This window comes from Zonotrichia albicollis, chromosome 16, assembly GCF_047830755.1.
Source record: "Zonotrichia albicollis isolate bZonAlb1 chromosome 16, bZonAlb1.hap1, whole genome shotgun sequence".
Classification (NCBI taxonomy): Eukaryota; Metazoa; Chordata; class Aves; order Passeriformes; family Passerellidae; genus Zonotrichia; species Zonotrichia albicollis.
In genome coordinates, this window is record NC_133834.1 from 4,836,019 (window position 1) to 4,857,083 (window position 21,065).

General features: G+C 43.7%; 1 protein-coding gene across 3 annotated transcripts in view; it reads left to right on the top strand.

Annotated features, from left to right (window-relative positions):
* MAD1L1 (mitotic arrest deficient 1 like 1) overlaps positions 1–21,065 on the top strand; it is a 347,982-nt gene that overhangs the window by 211,718 nt on the left and 115,199 nt on the right. For all 3 annotated transcript variants that reach the window (XM_005487395.3, XM_074552971.1, XM_074552972.1), the window contains one exon: positions 14,547–14,754. In XM_005487395.3, the coding sequence (XP_005487452.1) occupies positions 14,547–14,754 (208 nt within the window). The remainder of the gene's footprint in view (positions 1–14,546; positions 14,755–21,065) is intronic.

Genomic DNA, 21,065 nt, shown 5'->3' on the forward strand with positions numbered 1-21,065 from the left:
ATATTTAGAGGCATTGATTCTAATATAATTTCTCTACAAATTAAAACTCTCCTTGAAAAAGATTAAACTGTCAGTGATAACATCTAAGTTCTTGTTATGTCTAAGAGGAATAAACGCTGAAGTTACAGAATTGTCTGGAGGCTTATAAAGTAAGAGGGGGAATTAATGATATGAGAGAGAATGGATAAAAGTATTGGATAACACTTTTTTTTGAATTGGGGGAAGTGGAATGAGTTGAATTAAAAGGTTTATGGCCAAAAAGAATACCCATTAGTCTGATATAACACAAAAATACAGTTTTAAGAGAAATCTGTCCAGTGACTTGTGGTTGCTCCATAGACTCTTTTTAATAAGATATCAAATATTGATTTAAAGACACTAAGTAACAGACAATGTATTGGTTTCCCTGGTTGGCCATCCCTATTAAAAATATATATTATTTCCATTTCATTGGCTTCACCATGAAGTGAAGCTATCAGGTTCTCTCTATGCTTTTGTTTGCTGCATTAAAGAACCATTTAGTGTCAGATTTCCACCGAAAACCCAGATCAAATTGCTTCTGCTTTCTCCACAGCAAATAAAATAGTTTGATTTCCATTAATTTCTCAGTGGAGGATGTGTTTTTTTCAGACCATGAATCATTCATGGAAATCTTCTCATCACTTTCCTTAATTTTCAACAACACTCTCAGGCCTGCACACCTCGCCTGGGTGTGTTATCACTGTAGGGGTCTCATCAGTGCTGCCTTCAGGGACAGTATTGTTTCTTTAGCCCTTCCTGCTCAATGATACATAAAGATTCTGGCTGTTCCTTGGGTTTTTTTTCTTCACACAGCATTAAATTAGAGGTAACCTTTAGTTATTAACTGTGGCCTCCTCACAGACAGAGTCTCCCAGAAAGTACCTGCTGTGTTTTGTGCCTGAGACCGTTCTGCTCCCTGGGATCTCTCATGGTGCATTTGAATTCATAGGGAATGATTGTGCCTGGCACAATCAGATTTCTAAGCTATCTTTGTGGGCTTTATTGTTTGCTACAATTCTGCCTTTGTGTTATCTGCATATTTTAGTAGGGTTTTATTATTTTCTTATATATCTTAGAGAATGTGTGCTGCATACCATTGGCCAAAGGAGCAATTCTTGTTGGGAAAGTAACAGGGAAATGTCACTATTATTTCATCAGCCTTTGGGCCATTTAAAAACTGCCATAGTCTGATTTTGCATCATTCTGGTTTTAAAAGAAAATGCGATTTTGATACCGAGGCAAATATATTACAGAATTCCTATTCTGTTGTGTCAACACAGTTATCTTAGTTAACTGGAGTTGAAATCTCTTCAAGTCTGTTTGACAAGACCTGTTTTCCATGAAATTGTGTTACTTGCTTTTTCTGATATTTCCTTCTAATGGACTTATGTATCAGCCCTGTCTTGTGAGTTAAGGAGATTCAGTTTGCTGCATTCTGGAAGCTTCATGAAAAGCGAACAAGGCAGCAGATAACTCGATCTGTATGAGGCGAGCTGGTTAATCTCATTTTTCAGTCTTCACAGTCTATTCACCAGCCTGTGCTGTCTCATTCTGACTGCAGTAAAACGTGCAGATCAATACTGCCAATGGGTGATTAGCAATTTGCAAACTCCAGTAAGTGAATACATCCGAGTCGAGGTTTGAAGTTGGAGAAGAAAGTGGAGGAGGAGTGATTGAGTGGGCTGAAATAATGAAAACAGATATTTCCTCTCAAGTGAAATGTAAGCATTGTTGAGCTCTGTTAAGCAAGACGATGGCAGAGATTTGTACTCCTTTCACAGTGATTACAGAAAATAATATTTTTTTCTGAAATTGCTAACATCAAATGTGCTTTTCCTTTATCACCCCTCTTGATCTTTTTTTCCTCTGCTGTTGACCTGCTGGAGGATAAAAATGTCTAAATGTATGCAACTGAGATGTTTATCGTTGTTCTTGAGGCCACTTTTTGCTTCAGTCAAATGAATTCCAAGGTGCTTGTCTACTTCTCAGTTTCAGGCAGAAAATCCTGCTTTCTGTCAGTATAATGCATACCAAAGACAATTTTGGGGCTCTGCTCATGAAAATAACTCAATAAATACCTTTAGCTCACTTGGAGACTCCGTACCACCAAAGAGTGCTACTGAAGTAGCAGTAATTTTAAGGTATTAAAACTGCATTAAAAACAAAACAGTCAACTGAAATATAGTAAATTACCAGGTAGTTCCTACAAGGAAGGAAAATTGCATTCTCCCTAGCAAAAGTGGTCTGACCCCTGAAGTTCAGGGTGACTGTGTGCTTAAAGATGCCATCTGAAAATCTGTGGTTAGAGAAGAACAGGAGGGCTCTCTTTCAGGTTTGCTCAAATGAAGTTGAAAAGATTCCTTCTCATCTGCAGCCAGGCTGTGTTTCCAAGTCATGCATGTGTTGTCTAATTAAAACTTAATGGGAAAGAAGTAACTACCACAGTGCAGGAGCATGTTGTGGTAGCTGTAGTGTAAGGCTGAGCTCTCCTCTCCTCCCTGGATTGTTGTACAAAGCCTGGAGAGCTGGGTTCTCACTGAGAAACACCAGAAAAGTAGAATTTCCCCTCATCCACCATTTTCTTTCATAAAAATGCTGTGATGTATGTTGGCAATGAGGAAAGTGATGATAAAACCAAAGCCTGAGTTTTATACAGCAGGAAGTATTGTGTTTTTAAGGAGGTTTTGTAGGGTCTTAACAGTTTAGAGATTGACCTGGCAGTCATAATTCTGGAAAAACCTGGCAGTAAAATTTAAAATCATTGCCCCTTCACATCTCTGTGCAAAATGTGCTGGTTGCTGTCCAGTCCATTAGCACAGTGACGTAAAACTGGTGAAATAAAATCCAACTGGAGGCAGGACAGTTGTATTTCAGACCATTAAGTCATGCACTGAGGATTGGACAGTTGTGTCTACTAAATATATTTCAAGGTAGATTCAAATTTGGTTTGGCTCAACTTCACAGCAGTCTAAGCTTGAATGAGGAAAATGTGTTGTTGGGGTTGAAGTGATGTAAGTCAGGTTTAGCATGTTTGACAGAGACATTTTGCTAATGGCTTGGTGATCCCAGTGTGACTTTATAAAGCATTTTCCCATATCTTTGGTTCAAACTGCATTTACTTGAAAAGACATGAATAGCAATTGAAGCATTGGAGGCAACCGAGAAGTATTTTCCTCCAGGGAAAGCCAAGAAGGGATGCTTAAGCAGATGGTTGTGCTGATGGAAGTCTCCATGTGAACAGTCTCACCCAGCACATTGGGTATGAAATGTTGGGAGGTGTAGTTTGTCACCTACAGAGAAATGCAGCTGAAATGCACCTATGCAGCTGAATTTGTGAAACCTGTTCTCTTGCCAGAGGTGGATTTCTCTTTGTCATAGGAATAGAAGGGTTTAAACTGAAATTTTGCTCCATTGCCAAGGCTCAGGTGAATTCCTTTTGCCATCTGTGGATGGCTGCTCCTTCTCTCCCCTCTGCTTCATCTTAGCCTGTGATGTTACAGCTTGAAATTCCCCCTTCACAGCCCAGGAATTTCCTCCTGTGGAGACTTTCTGGGCCTTGTCCTGGTTGGGCAAAGCACAACCAAGTTACCAGCTCTTGCTTTCTCAGGCCATATGTAACTAGTGAGTGTATTGATTTAGTTTTGATGTGATGTAGTTTATAAATATGCATGAGGATTTAGGGTTATTTAACTGTGCTTGTTAATTCTCCTTGCATTGCTGACTCTTCTTGTTGAGGGTTTCTTTGTATGCACAGCAACCTCTTCCATGACAGCCCTGTTCTCACTGCCTGGGACATCTCGAATGTTTGTTAATCCCAAATCTGGAGAAACTTTTAATATTCAAGGAGTGAAAGGAGGCAAAGTGATGCCCTTCTGCATAGGGACCAAGGGAGCAGAGTCCAGCTCTCCAGGGAGTTGGGTGAGGAAACCTGGGGCAAAAAGGTAATCATCACAAGGTGAGGAGGAGGAAGGAGATGGAGGAGACCTTTTTCATGCTCCTAGAGAAGGGGAAAAGAGCTCTTTTCATCAGGGATCCTACAACTTGCTTAAATTTAAAAAATAATTAACCTGATAAAATGGTGAAAAGGAAGGGAAAGCCAAACATTTGTCTATTTGCCCTGAGGAGATAGAAGAGAATGTACCACTGAATCGATATTTGGATGTTTTAGACACTCAGGTCTCTTACAAACAGAAGAGGGTTCTGCCTGCTCAACACAGCTAAGGGAACCTGCAGTGGCTCCTCATGGTGAGTAATGTAGATGACTGCATGTTTTTCTGAGATGTTGGAAGCTTTCTCATCTTCCCTCTATGCAGTTACCCATTACTAGAGGAATTCCTACTGTACCTGGTTGAACTTTGAGGTGATATTGGGGGAGATGAGCTCTCCCCAGGGGCAGGACAACCACCACATCACAATGAAGAGACAGTGACAAAATGAATGAAACCTGGCAGTTGTGCTGTAGCTGCTCTTCCCCTGGGTGTGTGGCAGGGCCACGTTTTGTTTCCCTTCTTTCCCCTGTCTGCCTGGCCACAGCAGAAGGTGTGTGGGAGGCGATAACCTGCACAGGGAGAGGCTGCACTGCAGCTTGTTTAACCTGCAACACATTTGCTGTAAATCCCACTCAGACACTGCCCAGCTGCCCCAGGAGACTGTCAGAAATGAGTCCTCCAAAGCACTTGTGTCTGTCATGTTTCTGTGTGATGGGAAAAGGAATTTGACTTGCTCTTTGAGTGGAAATGCTTCCAGCTTGAGGCAGGAATCTGGTAATGGTGGTGGGTTAGCTCAGGGGGCAGCCAAGGCTCAGGGTGCTCATTCATTCACTCAAACACAGTGGGTTTGCCTTGCACCCTGCCAGGTTAGAATTAGATGTGCAAGGACATATAATAGTACTTTATATGCATTAAATTACAGGATCAAAATGTCCTGGTGCACTTAAAGCCTTTAGGAGATTCAGCATTGCTGTTGAGGTTGACCTCAGCATCCAGCCTGTGCCATGTGTTTGCTGTACAAATACATAACGTGATTGACAGCACTTCTTGTCACTTATTTTTCAGGCTTTTATATGCTCAGATGAACTTTGATGCTTCCATGAAGGCTTTTACATAATTTTTAATTATGCATCTTTCTTTTTATACCAGATAGTATCTTAAAAAAATACCCGTAGAGGTTTTGCTTTTTGCTAATGAGATCCATTAACTGGAAAATCCTATTACATTGCAGTTTCACTTTGCTTTATAAAGTCTTGAAAGCAGGACCTCTGCTGTCATACTTCACTCTGACTCCTCCCTTCCTATCTGGATACTGAGGGTCCTGGTCTAGCACAGCCAATTTGTGTTGCTTTTCTCCTCTAGGATCTCTCCTTTCAGTCAATCTGAATTCATTCCAAAGTAGAGCTTTACCAGGAAACACAGAATTATGGAGGATTAAAGCAAGATTTACAGAGCATTGTCAGGAAAGAAAGCTTTGAGTGGCTGAATATCTGAATTGGAGTGAATACTACAAACAAAACCTCATTTCAAGCGTCTCCTGTCTTTCTGGTCTACTGAACAGTAACTGTATGTGCATGTTGCAGAATAAAAAAAAGAGAGAAGCTAAGAAATAGTTAAACTTTTTGGTAAACTGTGTGTACTTCTCTTGAAAACCTAGATTTGGTCTGACACCTCTCAACAATATTCTCAACCAAAGTTACTTGATTTGTATGGGAAAGTTGATAGAATGTTTTTTTGAAATTCAGATCTGTGAGAGCCAGCATTTCTCACTGTATAAAGTTAAGACTTATCTCTGAAAAGGAATTTTTATAACTCACACTATAAGCTCTTTGGGGCTGTTTTCAGAACCTATGTGCTTTTTATTTTCAGTGTCTTTATCACAGGTTTTTGAACCAGCACAGGTCTCCTCTGCACGCTACTAGACTGTAAATAATAGCAACTTTTTATGGACTTTGTTCTCAGGAAAGACAGGAATCCTTGACTTGAAAAAACTAGTGTAGAAACCCTGGAATTCAAGTCTCTAGGTGGTAACAAACCATCCTAGAGCAGACTATGATTTTCTTCCATTTCAATAAAAGGAAGAGCAGCAATTGAAAAGGACAGTGAACATTTGGATGCATTTTTTCTTTTAGATTATCTCAGCTTCATGCCATTCCATGTCTCTCTGTCCTGACTCTTAACCTTCTTGTCACGTTTGTTTGCATCCCAGACCTCATCTGAATGCCTCACTCAATGCAAATTACAGTCTTGCATCCTCCAGGGAAGAACACGTTTGAAAGAGATACAGAAAACAGATCTCCTTTTAAAACTGTACCTGAAGGGCTTCCACACCACTGCTAAGGCATTTTATTTTATTGCTCCCATTGTAGCAGTGTCCAAAATGTGTTACATGTTGTACCCAAAGATATGGTCTGGTGTTAGAGCAGTGTGATTAGGGTGATTAGAGCTTTTTTGTCTGTGATACAGCCTAACTCCAACCACCTCCCTGTCTCACTGCTAATTTGCTGTAGATGCTGCAGTGAAAGAGGCCATAGGGAGGAATATCAATGAATGTGGATGGTGTGGAAGATCTGCTCAGGAAGGAACAGAAAAACCCCTGTAGAGGCCTTTGTGGAAGGAGCAGCTGTTCCAGGTGGCCTTGCTAATGGAGAGGGGAAGGTGATGTGGGATTACTCACTGCTCCTGAGAGCAAGGATGTGGAATTTGTTGTTCTGGTGGAGGGAAGAGGCATAACTGAGGCTAACACAGAGTGTCTTCACTGTTCTGGAAGTGACTGACGTGGGTGTTCAGGAGGCCAGAGGTGAGAGGTTGCCTGAATCAAGGTGTATGAGCAAGAGGTAGCATCACCTGGGCAAGGAGAAAGATCTTCCTGTTTTGCAGAAGAAGTAGCAGGTGTTGTGCTAAGAATTGGCTAAGATAACGATGGAAAGGTTGCCCCAGTGAATTTCTGCTGCCAGGTTTCAGTGTTGTGTGTGTGCAGATGCACACAAAAAAACACATGGAGAGAGAAAAAGGGTAGGGAAGCGCCATGAGACCTGGTGGGAACAAATGAGCCTTTTCCCAACATCCAGCACCTTCTGTTTTTCATTTTTTTCCCCCCCCAACTGTTACTGATGTCAAGCAGGCACATACTGGCAAAGCTACAAGGAGCAGGTGGTGGTTGTTGCTTATTTGTTAGTTAGCTTTGTCTCATCTTTGCAATCCATTTTTGTTAATACAGCTCCTGTTCCACAGGCTTTTAAGATCCCTTGGTGTGGTTATCTTGTGTGACAGAGGGAGCTGGGGCTGGTGAGCGTGCTGTGCTTTGTGCACTGGGTACACAGGGAATTCTTTGGGATGCAGTTTACTTTGGGTATTACTCTAATCACTTTAACGAGCCTGAGCAAAGAAACAAAAAGAACAAAACCAAGAAACAGAATTTCCATTAAAATGGCATTTCCTGAGGTGGGATTAAGCTTTCTGAGGCTGCCTTGTACTGGGTACAGAAATGCCTCCAATAGCCTTTTGTAGGAGAGAGTTGAGTAACCAATTTTTTTTTTATAGCTGTTAAAATTTAGGAATATCAGGAGAAGCTGCCCACCTGAATAGCCAGGCAGACTCTAGTTAATAAGCTACTACAACAAGAGCTGTAGTTGTTGGGGACCTTGCATGTGCCTTTCATGTGATAAATTCCAATTTTGCCTTCCCGCTGTTTTTTTTTCTCCATTTTTGAGTGAAATTTCTGATGGGTATTGATGCAGGACTAACAGCAGACAATTCTTGACATAAATGCTGAGCCATTAACTGTAAGCTGAAGATAAACACATTCAAAGACAACTTCTAATGATATGTGACTTGTCTGCTTTCATAATTCAGTGGAAGCAACGGGGTGTTCATTAGCTGTGTGCAAAGCCTGTGTGGCTGTGTTTACCCACAAATACCACATGTTTGCAGTGAAGCCAGACAGTCATTCCAGAAACCACCAGCCTTGGGAAAGGCATGCTTGAGCTGTGTAAAGGATGCATAGTCAGGAGGAGGCACTGAATCCCAAGAATAAACCTGCAGGTCACCAAAAGCAGTGTCAGCTCTTCTAGCATCAGAAACCTGGATTTTGCAAGAATGCTGTAGCTGGAGCCTGACACAGTGAAAGACCAGCCAGAAACCTTGAGTGACATTTTGTCCCATTTTGTCCAGTCTTTGGGGGATTCAAGACGTGCCCCCTCTGTTTTAGTCCAGGATTTACCAAAGTGTACCACCAGGCTGTGCCAGCAGTGAAGTACCATCCTCTGCTCAAGAGTTCAAAAGTTCAGTTTTGGACATTGACCACCTGCATATACCCAATTACCTGCTGTGTGTTAGTGTTTACATTTTAAGCTACTCTTGTGCCTACAAGAGGTAGTAAATGGAAGCAAGAGCATTCCCATGCCAGCTGGATGCTTTTCAAACACGTCTCTTCCACCATCCCCCCAACTGATGCTTTATGTTTTATATCTGTACATAAGAAACTTTCCCATCTGTCTCCTACAGCTAGATGCAGTCTTTATTTCAACAATTCTTCCAAGGTAACTACTGACCCATTTAAAGCTGATATAATCTACTAAGCTCCTTATATCATTTCTATTTAAGTTCTCCAGTACTGAATAACCTGTCCCAGCCCAGAAACCTTGGAGATTTCTCTCTTAAGAAGTCAGCATGGGAAGAAATTCCTTAGCTCAGGAGGCAGCAGTGTTTGGGTGGCTCTCACCGTGCCTGAGAGTCGTGTGAGGAGGAAATTGTCCTTTCCTTGAAGAGCTTCCAATCCCCAGCCTTTTCTCAGCAGGGCCAAGCACAAGCTGTTGCATTGCCAGCCAGCAGTGATTAAGCTCAGCTGTCCATATGCTCCACCAGAATTTATTGTGCTGCTCAGAAATCACAATCTTTTAAGGCTGATAGATACCAAGACTGAAAAAATGAGGTACTTAAGTGCGTGTCAGCCCCATCTATGGGTTTTGATGATTTTGCTTGCCAAACTGTTTAACAGAAGGAGCTTGTGAGGATGTGAATTCAGCTGAAAATCGTTCACAGTGCCTGCTGACGTTGTATCCTGACAGTCAGTACCTTTTTTTGGGATGTATGGATTTCTTTAATTTCATTAGTGATGTTAGATGAACATATTCACACCAGTGGAGACTATTCCCTTTGCTAGCAGCTCTACCTTCTGATCAGAAATACCTGCAGCAGATGAAGAGACCTTAAATGGAGTGGTTAAGCACTGAATGTTTCATCAAATGTAAAATGGTCCACATGGTTTTAAGTACTTTATTCTTACCTGTGTGCCTGTGAAAGTGAGTGGAGTAGAGAGAAAAGCTTTTATAGCTCCTGGAGAAAGACATCTCTGAATTGGGACTGTGCAGTTTTCAAACAACCAGGAGGAGAGATGCCAAAATAAGTTCATCCCTTTTCAAGGTGCTGTCACTGGCAGCTTTCATTGTTCTTCTAAACAACTCCTCTTCTAAAGGAAAAGTTTCTGTTTTTCAGAGATTAAAGCAGTCCTGTCTTCATTCATTGCCTTGGCACTTGACTGATTCTTCCCTAATGGGCAGATTACTTAGGAAGTTTTTGAGCTGTAATTTCAACACGTAGACCAACATGCTGACTGTTTGGTGATAATATAGTTTTTAAAAATGACACATAGCATCAGCACAATTATCTCCCTGGGGTGTTTTTTTTTTCAAGCTGGAAGATGGAAGTGAGAGGGGAGGCAGCAGCATCTGACTTGAGCTTGTACCTCAGCTCTAGCTGACAAATTGGCCCTGTTGCAAATTCTTTTTTCCATCGTCTTTTGTCAGAAAGTTTATTGATAGCCAGAGTCTTACTAAATAGTTCTGCCAGAGTGTGTTTGGAACATACTGCACTAAGCCAATATTTGTGTGTGGCATCTGCAGTGTTTGTCTCACACAGTGGCTCCACAGTTGGGACAGCAGCAGTGAGGTGGTCCATGAGAGAGTTTCCCATGGAAACCCTGGGAGGCTGAAGATAATGCACCAAAACAACATTATTTCACAAATTGTGGAGCATATTGACACGTGAAATCAAAAAATCATCTCTATAAAATGTCCAGTGCCGTTCTGAGAGCCAAAAAACCAAGGTTTTGCTGCCTTAAGCACCAAATCAGCTAGTTAATGCGTTGCTTTCCAGGAATGAGTAATTCACTTTAAGTGCCAACCAGATTTGGTTACAATCAATCAAGGTATTTATTGCTTCCTCCTAAATTGAAGCTCTCTGTACATTTTTCTGACAAATCTGAATTACTTGTTCAATGTTATTTCTGAAAAGAAGAATCAATGAATGCCAGCAGTTCTCTCTAGTCCAAGTAATTTACTCTTCAGAATCTCTGCAATTTCTAGTTTTTAAGGTAAAATTTCTGGTATTTTAAGGTTTTTAAGGTATTGGAAAACAGGGGTAAAGAGAGGATTCTGCTGAGAAACTGGCAGTAATATGTTATCTTTGCTCTCTGAGACACTGGCCATGATGTGCTGATGAGAAAACAAGCTACCAAGCTATTGCTGAATGAGCTAGGGATGGGATGCCTTTCCAACAGAGCTCTGTAGGTCACACATGGATTGCATTGTCCAAATGTCCCACATTTCCATCTAAAGGCACCATGAGCTTAAGTGGATTTGGTCAAACCTCACATTCAGGCCCAGTCTCCAAACCTGCAGCACGATTTTCACGCTTCTTGGAGAAACCAGGGATACATTACCATTTGTTACAAGATGCTTTTTAACTCTGCTAAGCAATACCTCCTTGCATGTGTTGGTTCAGCACAGAAGCAGCATCTGGAGCTGTGCCTGGGCAGCTGTTTGGGGAGTCCCAGCTCCTGTTCAAGGAACGTGGCTGTCTCTTCTGTGCCTGCCTTTCGAATGCCACTGTTTGGTCTTCCTCTTCAGTCACCCAAGATTAGAAATTATTTTCTAAATGGGAAAATCTGTTTTAGGTCTTCTCTCCCAGTGCCTGAAACAATTCTCCAGGCTTCTGCTGCACAAATGAAAGGATAAAATTATGATCAGTAAGACTAATTTATTGTAGGTGGAAGTGCAGTTGACAGAGAAAAACAGCAATTTACATTTTCCAGAACGAAAGGGATTCCAGGAGGATGTTGTTTTCTTTCTTCAATCCCTGCTTTCCTACCAGCATTAGGGTTTCATGTCCATCAAATGCTAGTGAGATTTTAATGCTACTTTGCTATGGGTCTTCATAGAGCCAGTCCTAAACCACTCCTTTTCATGACCCAAAGTCACCCTCAACCTTCAGAAATTTGGGAAAAACACTCCAAATGTCCCAAGCTGTGATAGTGTTTTGACTTTCTATATTACTTACACATGAGACCCATCCCTTTCACCAGACACTCCTCTGGTCTGCGCTGTTTCCATGGAAAGCTTCCTGCATTCATTTGAAACTCCAGAGATTGCCAGTGAATTTCCTGGAGGCTGCTTGGTACGACTGTGAGGTGGCAGCATGGTCTGGTGGTGAGGAGGAGCAGCTCTGAAGATGTGTTTTCTTTTCTGCCATGCTGCTGAGGAACCTGGAACCAGAGGCTGCATCTTTCCATACCTGCACTCCCCTCACATACTGCACCTTTGGGATTTGTTGTCTGCTTTTTTGGCTTTAGCTGACACTTTCCTGTGGGGTTTGTACAGGACCTGGCATGCTGGGATCCCTGTCTCAATTGGTTTCTTTTAGGCATTGCTGTAATATAAACCAGCTGCACTAATATTTTAGCTGTAGGGAGAAATGTACTGGTTTGATGTGTGCTGTGTAGAAGAAAGAGAAAGCTACTGCCCCTAGCCCAAAAATGTGAGTAGCATAGCAAATATGTTGGTGATCTCCCAGAAATGTTAAATGAGATGGATTCTGCCACTGCCTTCGTTGCACTGTGGGCTTTTAAGAGATTCTCTTGTTTCAGTGAAGCTTCAGACTGATGTGCTGAGGAGAGCTGGTGAACCCTGAAAATAAGGCTGAGTCCTGGTGATGAGTTGTACAGCAAGATTTTTCAAGGGGGGCATGTTATGAAAAGAGAGGATAAATGGTCTGAAAGATCTGTAAGAGCCAAAGCACTGCAGCTTCATGGCAGGGCTTTGTAGAAAGGCCAGATAGGTGATGGAAAAGGGTAAATAACCTGCAGAGTTAAAAGATTGGTGCAGTGTGGGTTACAGCAGCCCCAGCAGGGAGGGAGCAGCAGTCTCCAGGTGTGCAAGGCTTTCCTCACACAGGCATCCTGCTGCTGTGGATCCCTGCACTGCAGCTGGAATGGTGCTGGCAGCCAGGATGAGGGGCTGGGAGCTCTGCCTGGCCTTGGCAAAGGGGACAGGGCCAGAGCCCTTCCCAGCTGGTCAGAAGCACCAGCAGCTGTCCAAGGAAAGCTGGGATCCACAGCTGACCCTGGAGCATCCTCCTAGCAGCCAGAGTAAGCCCTGTTGCAAACTTTGGAGTTAAATCTCTTCCCTTGATAGACAAACATAAGAGTGAGGAGTGCCCTGACCTGTCTGGAGGAGTCCTGGAGTGCAAATAGCAGGAGAAGGTAACGAGCTGGCAAAAGCAGGTTTGTAAATGCCAGTCTGTGCTGAGGAAAATACATCTAATGAGCTGGTGTTGCAGCTGTCTTCCTTCTCCCTTTGTTTGATATCTCCAGCATGCTGCTTGTGTCCTTCAGGTCTCACCTGAATTTCTTTTGATCAAGGCTGATGGTGGGATAATTTCTTCTTTTGGCCTGAATTGCTTGATTGGCAATTAAGGGAATTTTGTCTCAGCCTGGCTGTGGAAATGGGGTCACAAAGTCCTGATGCTGTGGGGCTGCAGGGCAGTGCTGCCCTCCCACGTGTTCCTGAGGTCACTGAGTGAGGTTGGGCAGTAGGAGAACGTGCATCCCCGGCTCAGAGTGTGGCCAAGAGTTGGGAGACCACATAATCCTGACTGTGGGGTCTGCAAACACCTGGGAAGGGGACCTGAGGTTCTGTACCTGAGTCTTCCCAGCTCCCTGGAGTGAGCTCTTGGACCAGGGCAGACCTCTGGGAGTTCTTCCCATCCCTTCATGGCCTGGGACACACACATGTGATCTCCTTTCTCTGTAACTTGCACTTTCTCTGTGGAGCAGTGGCTCTCTCCTAGCCAGATGCACAGCTGTGCTCACACTGGTTTCTCAGAGTAGTTATGAGGAACCACCACACCCCTCTTGTTTTTCTATCTCTGGGAAGAAAATCCCAGAAGAGCATCTTTGACCACAATGGTAGAAGCTGTTATTCTGTGAAAGCCCACAGATTTGTCCATGCTCTCCAGCACTCTGCCAGCAACCAGAGGTGCTGGAAGATTCTCACATGTCCTGCTCTGGCATGGCCCAGTTATAGAGCTGTTGTCCTTGAATTTGTCAAACCCATTTTTGTTACTTTTGTGTCTGTTGCCAGGCTCTGGGGCAGTGCGTTTCAGCAGTTCACTGCCTGATGAAGAGCTTCACTTTATGAGAATAGAGAGTATTTTCAATAAAAGATATTTGGGAGTGGGATCTTCTGGGGTCTCTTACCAGCAGTGCAGGATGAAGTCACTCAGTCTCTGCTCTGGTTTGCATGGAAAAAAACCCCACATAAAGTTCTATCACGTCTTTAATGGAAATGAAATGTTAAAATTGGGATAATACCTACCTCATGCTGCTCTTGAGGGTTAATTAATGTTTACAAAATCACTTTAGGTCCCGAGATTTAATTGAAGGAAAAATATTACCATATAAAATAGCTTTTTATGCAGGCAGTGCTATAGGGTTTCAGCTGGGCAGAGTGCCGTGGCAGCCAGCGTTAGCACATGTTTTACTACATTTATGGTCGTGAGGCTTCCTGTAGTTTATATGAAAATTGTCTCTCTGAAATCACAAATGAAACATCAGTGTTTTCCTCTCGCTTTGAAAGAATATTAATTTGCCATCTTAGGGCTTGACTGACTATTTAAGCTGCTGTAAATACAACTCTCCTTTGAGAAAAAAGAAATGGAATATCTGTTCCCTTGCTTGGGATAAGCTGATACAACTTGCTAATGGCTCCACCTTTGGATGCCATGGATGTTGCTGGCTCATATGAGCAATAAATCAGGCTGGCACTGGGTGTCTTGCTGTAGTTTAAGGGTGTGTTTGGGTGTTCATTATAATCTCCTGCTATCAAGAGATTTTAAATACAGCTATAAAACTTCATTTCTGGAGTTAAATCTGACTGTGGAAGTACCAGCCAGGGAATGAGTTCTGTCATAAGTGGGGTGTTTAGGTGGGTTTTTCTGGTTTGGTTTTTTTTTGTTGGTTTGTTGTTTCTTTGCCTGTTGTTTCAGGGGTTTTTAAAAGATGGAATAGCAAGAGAAGGAGAAACAATACTGGGCTTGGCTGCCTTCAACTGTTACAATAAAACCTTGTCACTGCATGAATGTCACCTTGTTTCTGCTGTAACGTTTTTTTATTTCACCCAGCAATACAGACCGGGTGAACTTGCAGGTTGGATCGGTTACTCAATGTGCTTTTGGTTTGTTTTTTTTCCTGCCCCCCAGGGTGACTACGACCCCAGCAGAACCAAGGTTGTCCATTTCAGCATGAACCCCATGAGCCTGGCCAAGCAGCAGCGCAAGGAGGAGCAGCAGCAGCTGCAGGAGGAGTGCGAGCGGCTGCGGGAGCTCGTGCGGGTGCTCAAAGGAGGCGGCTCCATCTCTGGGAATCTCGAAGGAGTTGGGGCTTTTCAGTCCCCACAAGAAGTGGCAGGTAGGCTGCTGGCTTCTGCTCCTGGGGATGCATTTATTCATTCGTGTTGCCAGAGTGCAGAAGCAGATGGAGGCATTGCAGACAGTGTGCTTGATGGAGTGGTTATATGGGAAATGAAAAAAGCTGGGTTGATGCAGGAGAGAGGGGATGTGAGGTGGCAATCCTGTGGCAGTGTGGTAGAGGGTGGGTGGTAAGGCCAAATAGTAATAATTCATATCATTTGCTCATGATGAATGAAATACCAATACAACAGCCTTCATAGGCTGGTGCTGCCGACAGAGTGAAAGGAAATATTTCCTTCCTTTCAGGGCTGGTTTAGCCCTTGAGGTAGTACAGACAGCAGGAAATAACTTTCATAGCTGCAGGGAAGCAAGTGGTTGAAATCTTTTCAGACCTGGCTTAAAACAAATTAATATTGTTTATCAGTGTATATGTGCCCCATTAATCACAGCTACATTCAATACTCCATGAAAGCAGAGTACATCTTTCACTGAGCTAAATACGTTTCACAGAATCTGTGGCACTCCAGTGCAGTCTGTCTTCCTTTCACATACCTGAGTGAGACTTTTTAGTATACAGCAACCCCAAAAATCAGCACCTCCAGACATGCTCTCAGACTCTGAAAATCAAGGTAAGGATATCAATAAAGCCTAAGCCATCACCTGTAACGCTGTGAGGGACCATGCAGAACCAAGTTATGCTGAAAAGCCCTGGAGAAGTTACTGCTGTAATTCTCTCATGGCCTCAAAACAATTTGTTAGAGAAGAGAAAAATAAAAGAGAACTGAAGGTCTGTGTGGAGCAAACCTGGTGTGTCCCAACTGTATGTACTTGGTCAGTGTCTGGAGGTCAGGATCCTCCCTCAGATGAGTCTGAAAGAGCAGAACTTTTCCCAAAGGTCACAAGTGCTGGAGGCTTCAGACCCACAAAAGGGCAGAGCCCTGGTTTAAAGAAAATCCACAGAAGAAAACATTTTTCTCTGTTATGAAACAGAAATTCTCAGAAAGTAGCTTGTCTGTGTTCCCATCGCTCAAACAATGGCACTTTATTACTGCTGAGATTGTGTTTGTTCCAGCATCTCATACTGGATTATGGTACTATATAGCCTTAAAAATAGGATGGTGAGAAGTGCAGATGGGGTGGTTTATAAAGTGAAGAGCTCACTGCATGTTACAAGTAAGTGACAGTTCTGTCACTCCTGTTAGTGGCTGCTCTAACAGATGCATGAGCATGAAACACTTGGCAAACATTTAAAAAAAAACTATTGCCTGTAGGAGCTTCCAGTCTCAGACCCCCAGTGGGCAGTTCCTGGGGATAGCTCTTGCATTGCAATTTGAGATGCAGTGTGTTTTAGGTGTTTAAATTGCAGCAGATGCAGCTGCCCAGTGCCCTTGTGTGTCCTTATGCCCTCAGTGCCAGGCACATCTGATGCTGCAGTGCCCAGGGAGGGCAGGGGCAGGGAGGCTGCAGAGGTGGGTCAGCCCCTGCCTCTGTCACTGATGGATGAACCTCTGGGGTATCATCTGCAGTAATTAGACCATCTCTTCTGGGGGAATGTGCTCCTCACATGTGCCTCCTGTCATGTGTTAGAATTATTATTCTGCTGCCTTTCTCTGTGCAGCTGCTTTTAGCTGTTTGTGAGGTGCTCTGTGCTGGGATGTTACCAGGTTTGGCGTTAGCTCAGAAGAGATGCATTTTTAAAGCTGTTTTCTCTTCTGCCTTTGATTCCAACAGGAAAACAAACAGCTCGCTGGGTTTCAGGGTATTTCCAGCCTCATGTATGTCATGTGGTTTTTTTTCCTTTTACCCCAGTCCCAAGCTACTTCATTCTGACTTCTGGTAACCAGCTCAGATGGAAGAGAGCAGCAGGTTCAGAACTTAGAAGGGTGGGAAGTACTTCAGTGTCATTTACCAAAGTCACAGGAGGGCCCTTTGGATTCTCAGAGTGCCTATAAGTGCATCTGGAAGTGATTCTTGTAAACAAAATGGGAAAAAGCTGTTGAAGGCTGGAGCAGCCCTGTGGATGACTCTCTTTGAGGACAGGGTGAAGGTATAGGAAGCCAGGTTATGTGATAAGATCTTGGGCATTTTTTCATGTGGCTCGTGTGCTTGTGTGCATCACTGTCATGGACAGGGCACATTGTCATAAATGCACTCAAACTTTCATTTCTGCTGTGGGAGCATTCAGCAGCATAGTCAGATGCAAATGTTGGGATGTGCAGAGATGCTGAGGGTGTCACAGTGCTGACCACAAGGTTACTGGGTTATTCTGAGCTGGCTTTAAATTAGCAAGGTAAATGCCAGATTTGGCCTCCTTGCTGGAGCAGGGAGAGCTCCAAGTGGGCTTGGGGGCAGCTGATCAAGTGTGCTGTGCAGGCTGCATCCATTTCTGCACTGACTCCATCCTGCACCCACAGTGTGGATACAGCAGCTGTTCAGCAGTGGCTCAACAACATGGATCCATGTGGCCAGAAAATCACACTGTCTCCTTCTGGATAAGACATGGAAGATCCAGCTTTTGCTGTTTTCTTACCTCTGCCCACAGCAACAGCTGCCACATGCCTTCTGCTTCAGTGTATTTTCAAGGTGTGAAGTGGGGAGCGTGTGGCAGAAACTCCCTCTGCTTTGTTTGTCACTGTCCAATTGGCTGCCCCTGGGAGGGAGGTTTGTTGTGCATGATAAGGGAGTGGATTTCTGTGAGTATTGTGAAGCTGTTTCTGTACAAAAATAACAAGAATTGGAGTTTTTCTTGCACCCCTCTCTGTCAGCTGCACTCCCCATCTGTTTATCTTGCTCATTCGTGTGGTACACACAGGAGGCAAATTCACTTCTCTGAGCTTTTCAGGTGGGAGGTCCCTGATGTCAGAACAGAATGGGGTGAAGAGAGAGCAAGGACAGAGTAGGAAGAGTATGGATAAAAGCTGGGAGGACAACAGAGGTCATATGTAAGTTTGCATTTTGCCTTTAGACAGATAGAGGTAAATGTAAGATTTTATTGTCCTATTTTGCCATATAACCTGACTGGCTGCTTGGCAAGGTGAGGGATTTGGGTGGCCTCCAGCCAGCCAGGTTTGATGCATCCAGCCAGCTTATGTGGTATGCAACAGCTATGCTTATGGTTCACAGAATTATAATTATACCAACCAAAAAAAGGCATTAAGGACAATGATGTTGATGGTTTTGATAATAATGTGTTGGCCATTGTTAAATCCCTTCATTGGACTGGAGTGCAGCACATTTCTTCTGATTGTATTTCCGACTCCTGCGTAGGTAATAAGAAAATTATTACTGTGGACGTTAAAGCTCATTAAATGTGACTCTATTAAAAATCAAGGTTATGCTGGACTTTAAATCTCTTTGAGCATAACTGCTGGAGGCTGCAGCACAGCCTGGCACCTTGCCACGTGGTTCAGTGGCCCTTTCCTCTCACTTATGCCATAATAGTCTCTGTTCAGATGGGGACCTATGGAGAGCTATAACAACATCCTGTCCTTTCCAAAATGAGATTGGCAGAGCAGGGTATTGGGGGGCTCCTGGGGGGCTCCTGTGGGTGCCGTGCTCGGGGTGTGGGCTGGAGCTCTGTGAGTGTTGTGCTGCTCTGCTGGGCTGTGTAAGAGCAGGGAGCACCAAGGTCAGACAGCCATCTGGGGAGAGGCTCCGAGTCCTCCTGCCTCACAAACAGGGATGCAGATTGTGACAGCTTTGGAAAGGTGGCACAGGGCATTGCTGCACAGATCTGAAATCTGTTCCAATTCTGCATTTCCCTTTCCCATGCTCTTCACACCTTCCCTCCACGGCCCCTTCTGTATTTCAGTCTGCATCTTCTACTTTTTTCTTCCATCTCCATATCTTTTCCTATTTTTTCCCCAATTCTCTCCAGGCCATTTTTGTTTAGATCTTTCTTTTTTTGCCCTGTGGGATCCTGGTAGACCTCTTGATTTTTTTGGCACTGCTAGAGATAGATTTGGGTCTTAGTTGCAAGCAAGTATGTAGATGGCAGCTAATAGGGAGCTGGAGAAGTAATGACTTGTAACAAAACATGGGTAGAAATGAGAGAGAATGGTTCAGGTGCTCCTTATCTCCATTTGTGTTTTTATCCTAAAGGTAATTTATCTGAAGGTAGGAATGAATGATCCATGGAAGCTGGTTCCTGACTAAAAGAATGCAGTAATGTGAATTTTCCATGAGGTCTCATGATTTATTGCTATCCCATAGCTGCACCAGAGTGTTCCTTTCTTCATGCAGCTTCTCCCTGTGAGAAAGAGGAAAAGTGCTTTTAATATTCTTTCTGGTGAGAGAGAGGCTGGCACCCCTACCAGGAAGGAAGATGGGGAAATCAACTCTGATTTCAACCATCTGTGGAGAACTTTGGAACTATTTTCCTAAGCATAATCCCATCAAAAAGAAAAGCTGTTCATCCATCTCAATGGTTTCAGTGTCCTTTTCTCCTTGATAGGGAAAAAGTGGAAAAGGGGGAAATCTCACTCTGAGGCAGGTGTTTGGCCCTAACACAGATGCTACACCTGGCATTCAGCAGGGGCTGTCCGCAGCATCATAGCCATGCCAGGGCCTTGTAAAATCTATTTAATTGGATTTAAATTGGGTAATGAATTAATATTAAAATAATCTAATCTTGTTGAAGTGACAAGCCAGAGATGGTAAAATTTGTCACTGTCCCACTGTGCTTGTGCTTCTGATGAATGTGTTTCTGAGTACAGAAGGTGACAAAAAAGGAGCAGATGGAATTTCGAATTTTGCTCTTCTCCATCCACAGTTGTCTGAGCTGTTGGTGCTTGGAAGCCTTGGTGCTTCCTGCCATCTGTGTAGGGAATCCACACACGATGGGGGCTGCACCTGTGAGTGAGAACCCAGTCCAGCTGATGGAGGATCCTGCCCTGACCTCAGCTGCTGCTGGGTGGACGTGTGGCACTGCAGCCTCCATTCTTCACTTTGTGCCAGTGCTCTCAGCATCGCTCTGGTCAGATGGGCTTGGGCAGGTGAGTGCACAGAGGGCAGCTCTCCTTCAGTCTCATGCTGAAGCACAGGAAGGATTCATTAGGTGACCCTTCTGTCACTTATCTTTAACCTGCCAGTTCCCCTTTACTCTTACTGGAGGAATTGCCTTTCTTCTAAAGAGACAAAAAGGTCCAGGGCATTTGCTGCCTTCAGATGTTAAGGGACTTGTGTTAAAAGCAGGATGTTAGCCTTTATGCCCTGCCTGTATCTCAGTAAATTGCTTTCTGCATATCCCAATTTCATCTGAAGTTAATAAAGAGCTTGACTTTGCCTCTGGTGCTTTGCTGTGCACTGATGAAGGTCTGTCCTCTTTCACTCCAGAGATGGCCACATATCCTTGATGGGGGAAGAAATCATCCCCTACTGCTACCTACATCCAAGGTGCTGCATAGCATCAGTGTGCAAACCACAAATGACATGGACAGCAGCACAAGGATGAGTTATTAGCAGCAGCCCTGACCAACTGGGAGCTGCCTGCCCTCCTGTGCTGACTCCACAGCCTCTGTGGGGCAATCCCTCCAGCTCCCAGCTAATTCTCCTTATTATTGTTTTTATGGTGCTACTTTCTCTTCTGCAAGACATTTAGACCAGTCTGGGACCTGAATTGTATATTAAGACTGGGAATAAGCTGATAGTTTAAATAGAGCTTACTTTGATTCTCTTCATTATTATCCATATCCCTTTGTCTCAGCCCAGCACTAGAGATAGCCAGGTGGTGCTGCTAAGTATACCTGTTTTCATAAATAACTCTAGCAGAGTTGTGATCTCCTGTACTTCATATTGACAGGGTTACAGTGGTCAGGGGAGAGTCCCTAAATGGTGTCAATGGATTTGGGCAGTGCAGCTGTAAGGGGAAAATACCTTGAAGCTTTTGTGTGTCTGATTCAGCAACAGTACCTTTGATGGTAAATGTTCTGCACTACTGAAGTCACTGCAGGCACCTATAAAGGTCCTGGCTTGGATGAAAGTCCAGCATCTCAAAAGGGCTGGAAGAATTTGAATTTGAATTTGTTTTCTGGTCTTAGAAGAAAATTGCTTTAATCTTATATAGTATTCATCATGCAGAAAGATTCCCAAGGTTGTTTTTTTTGGAGATAACACAGATATGAAGTCATGCAGCGCTGAGGATATTGGAAACAGTGTGCCCTGCCTGTGGCAAGATGCCATGAGTCTGTTGAACAAGCAGAGGCTTGCCCTGAGCTCAGTGTAACCTGTGTGCTGCGAGAGGGCCAAAGGTTGCTGACCCAACAAACCCCCAAGGATGCCTGAAGCCTGCAGCTTCCTGTGAAACTGTGA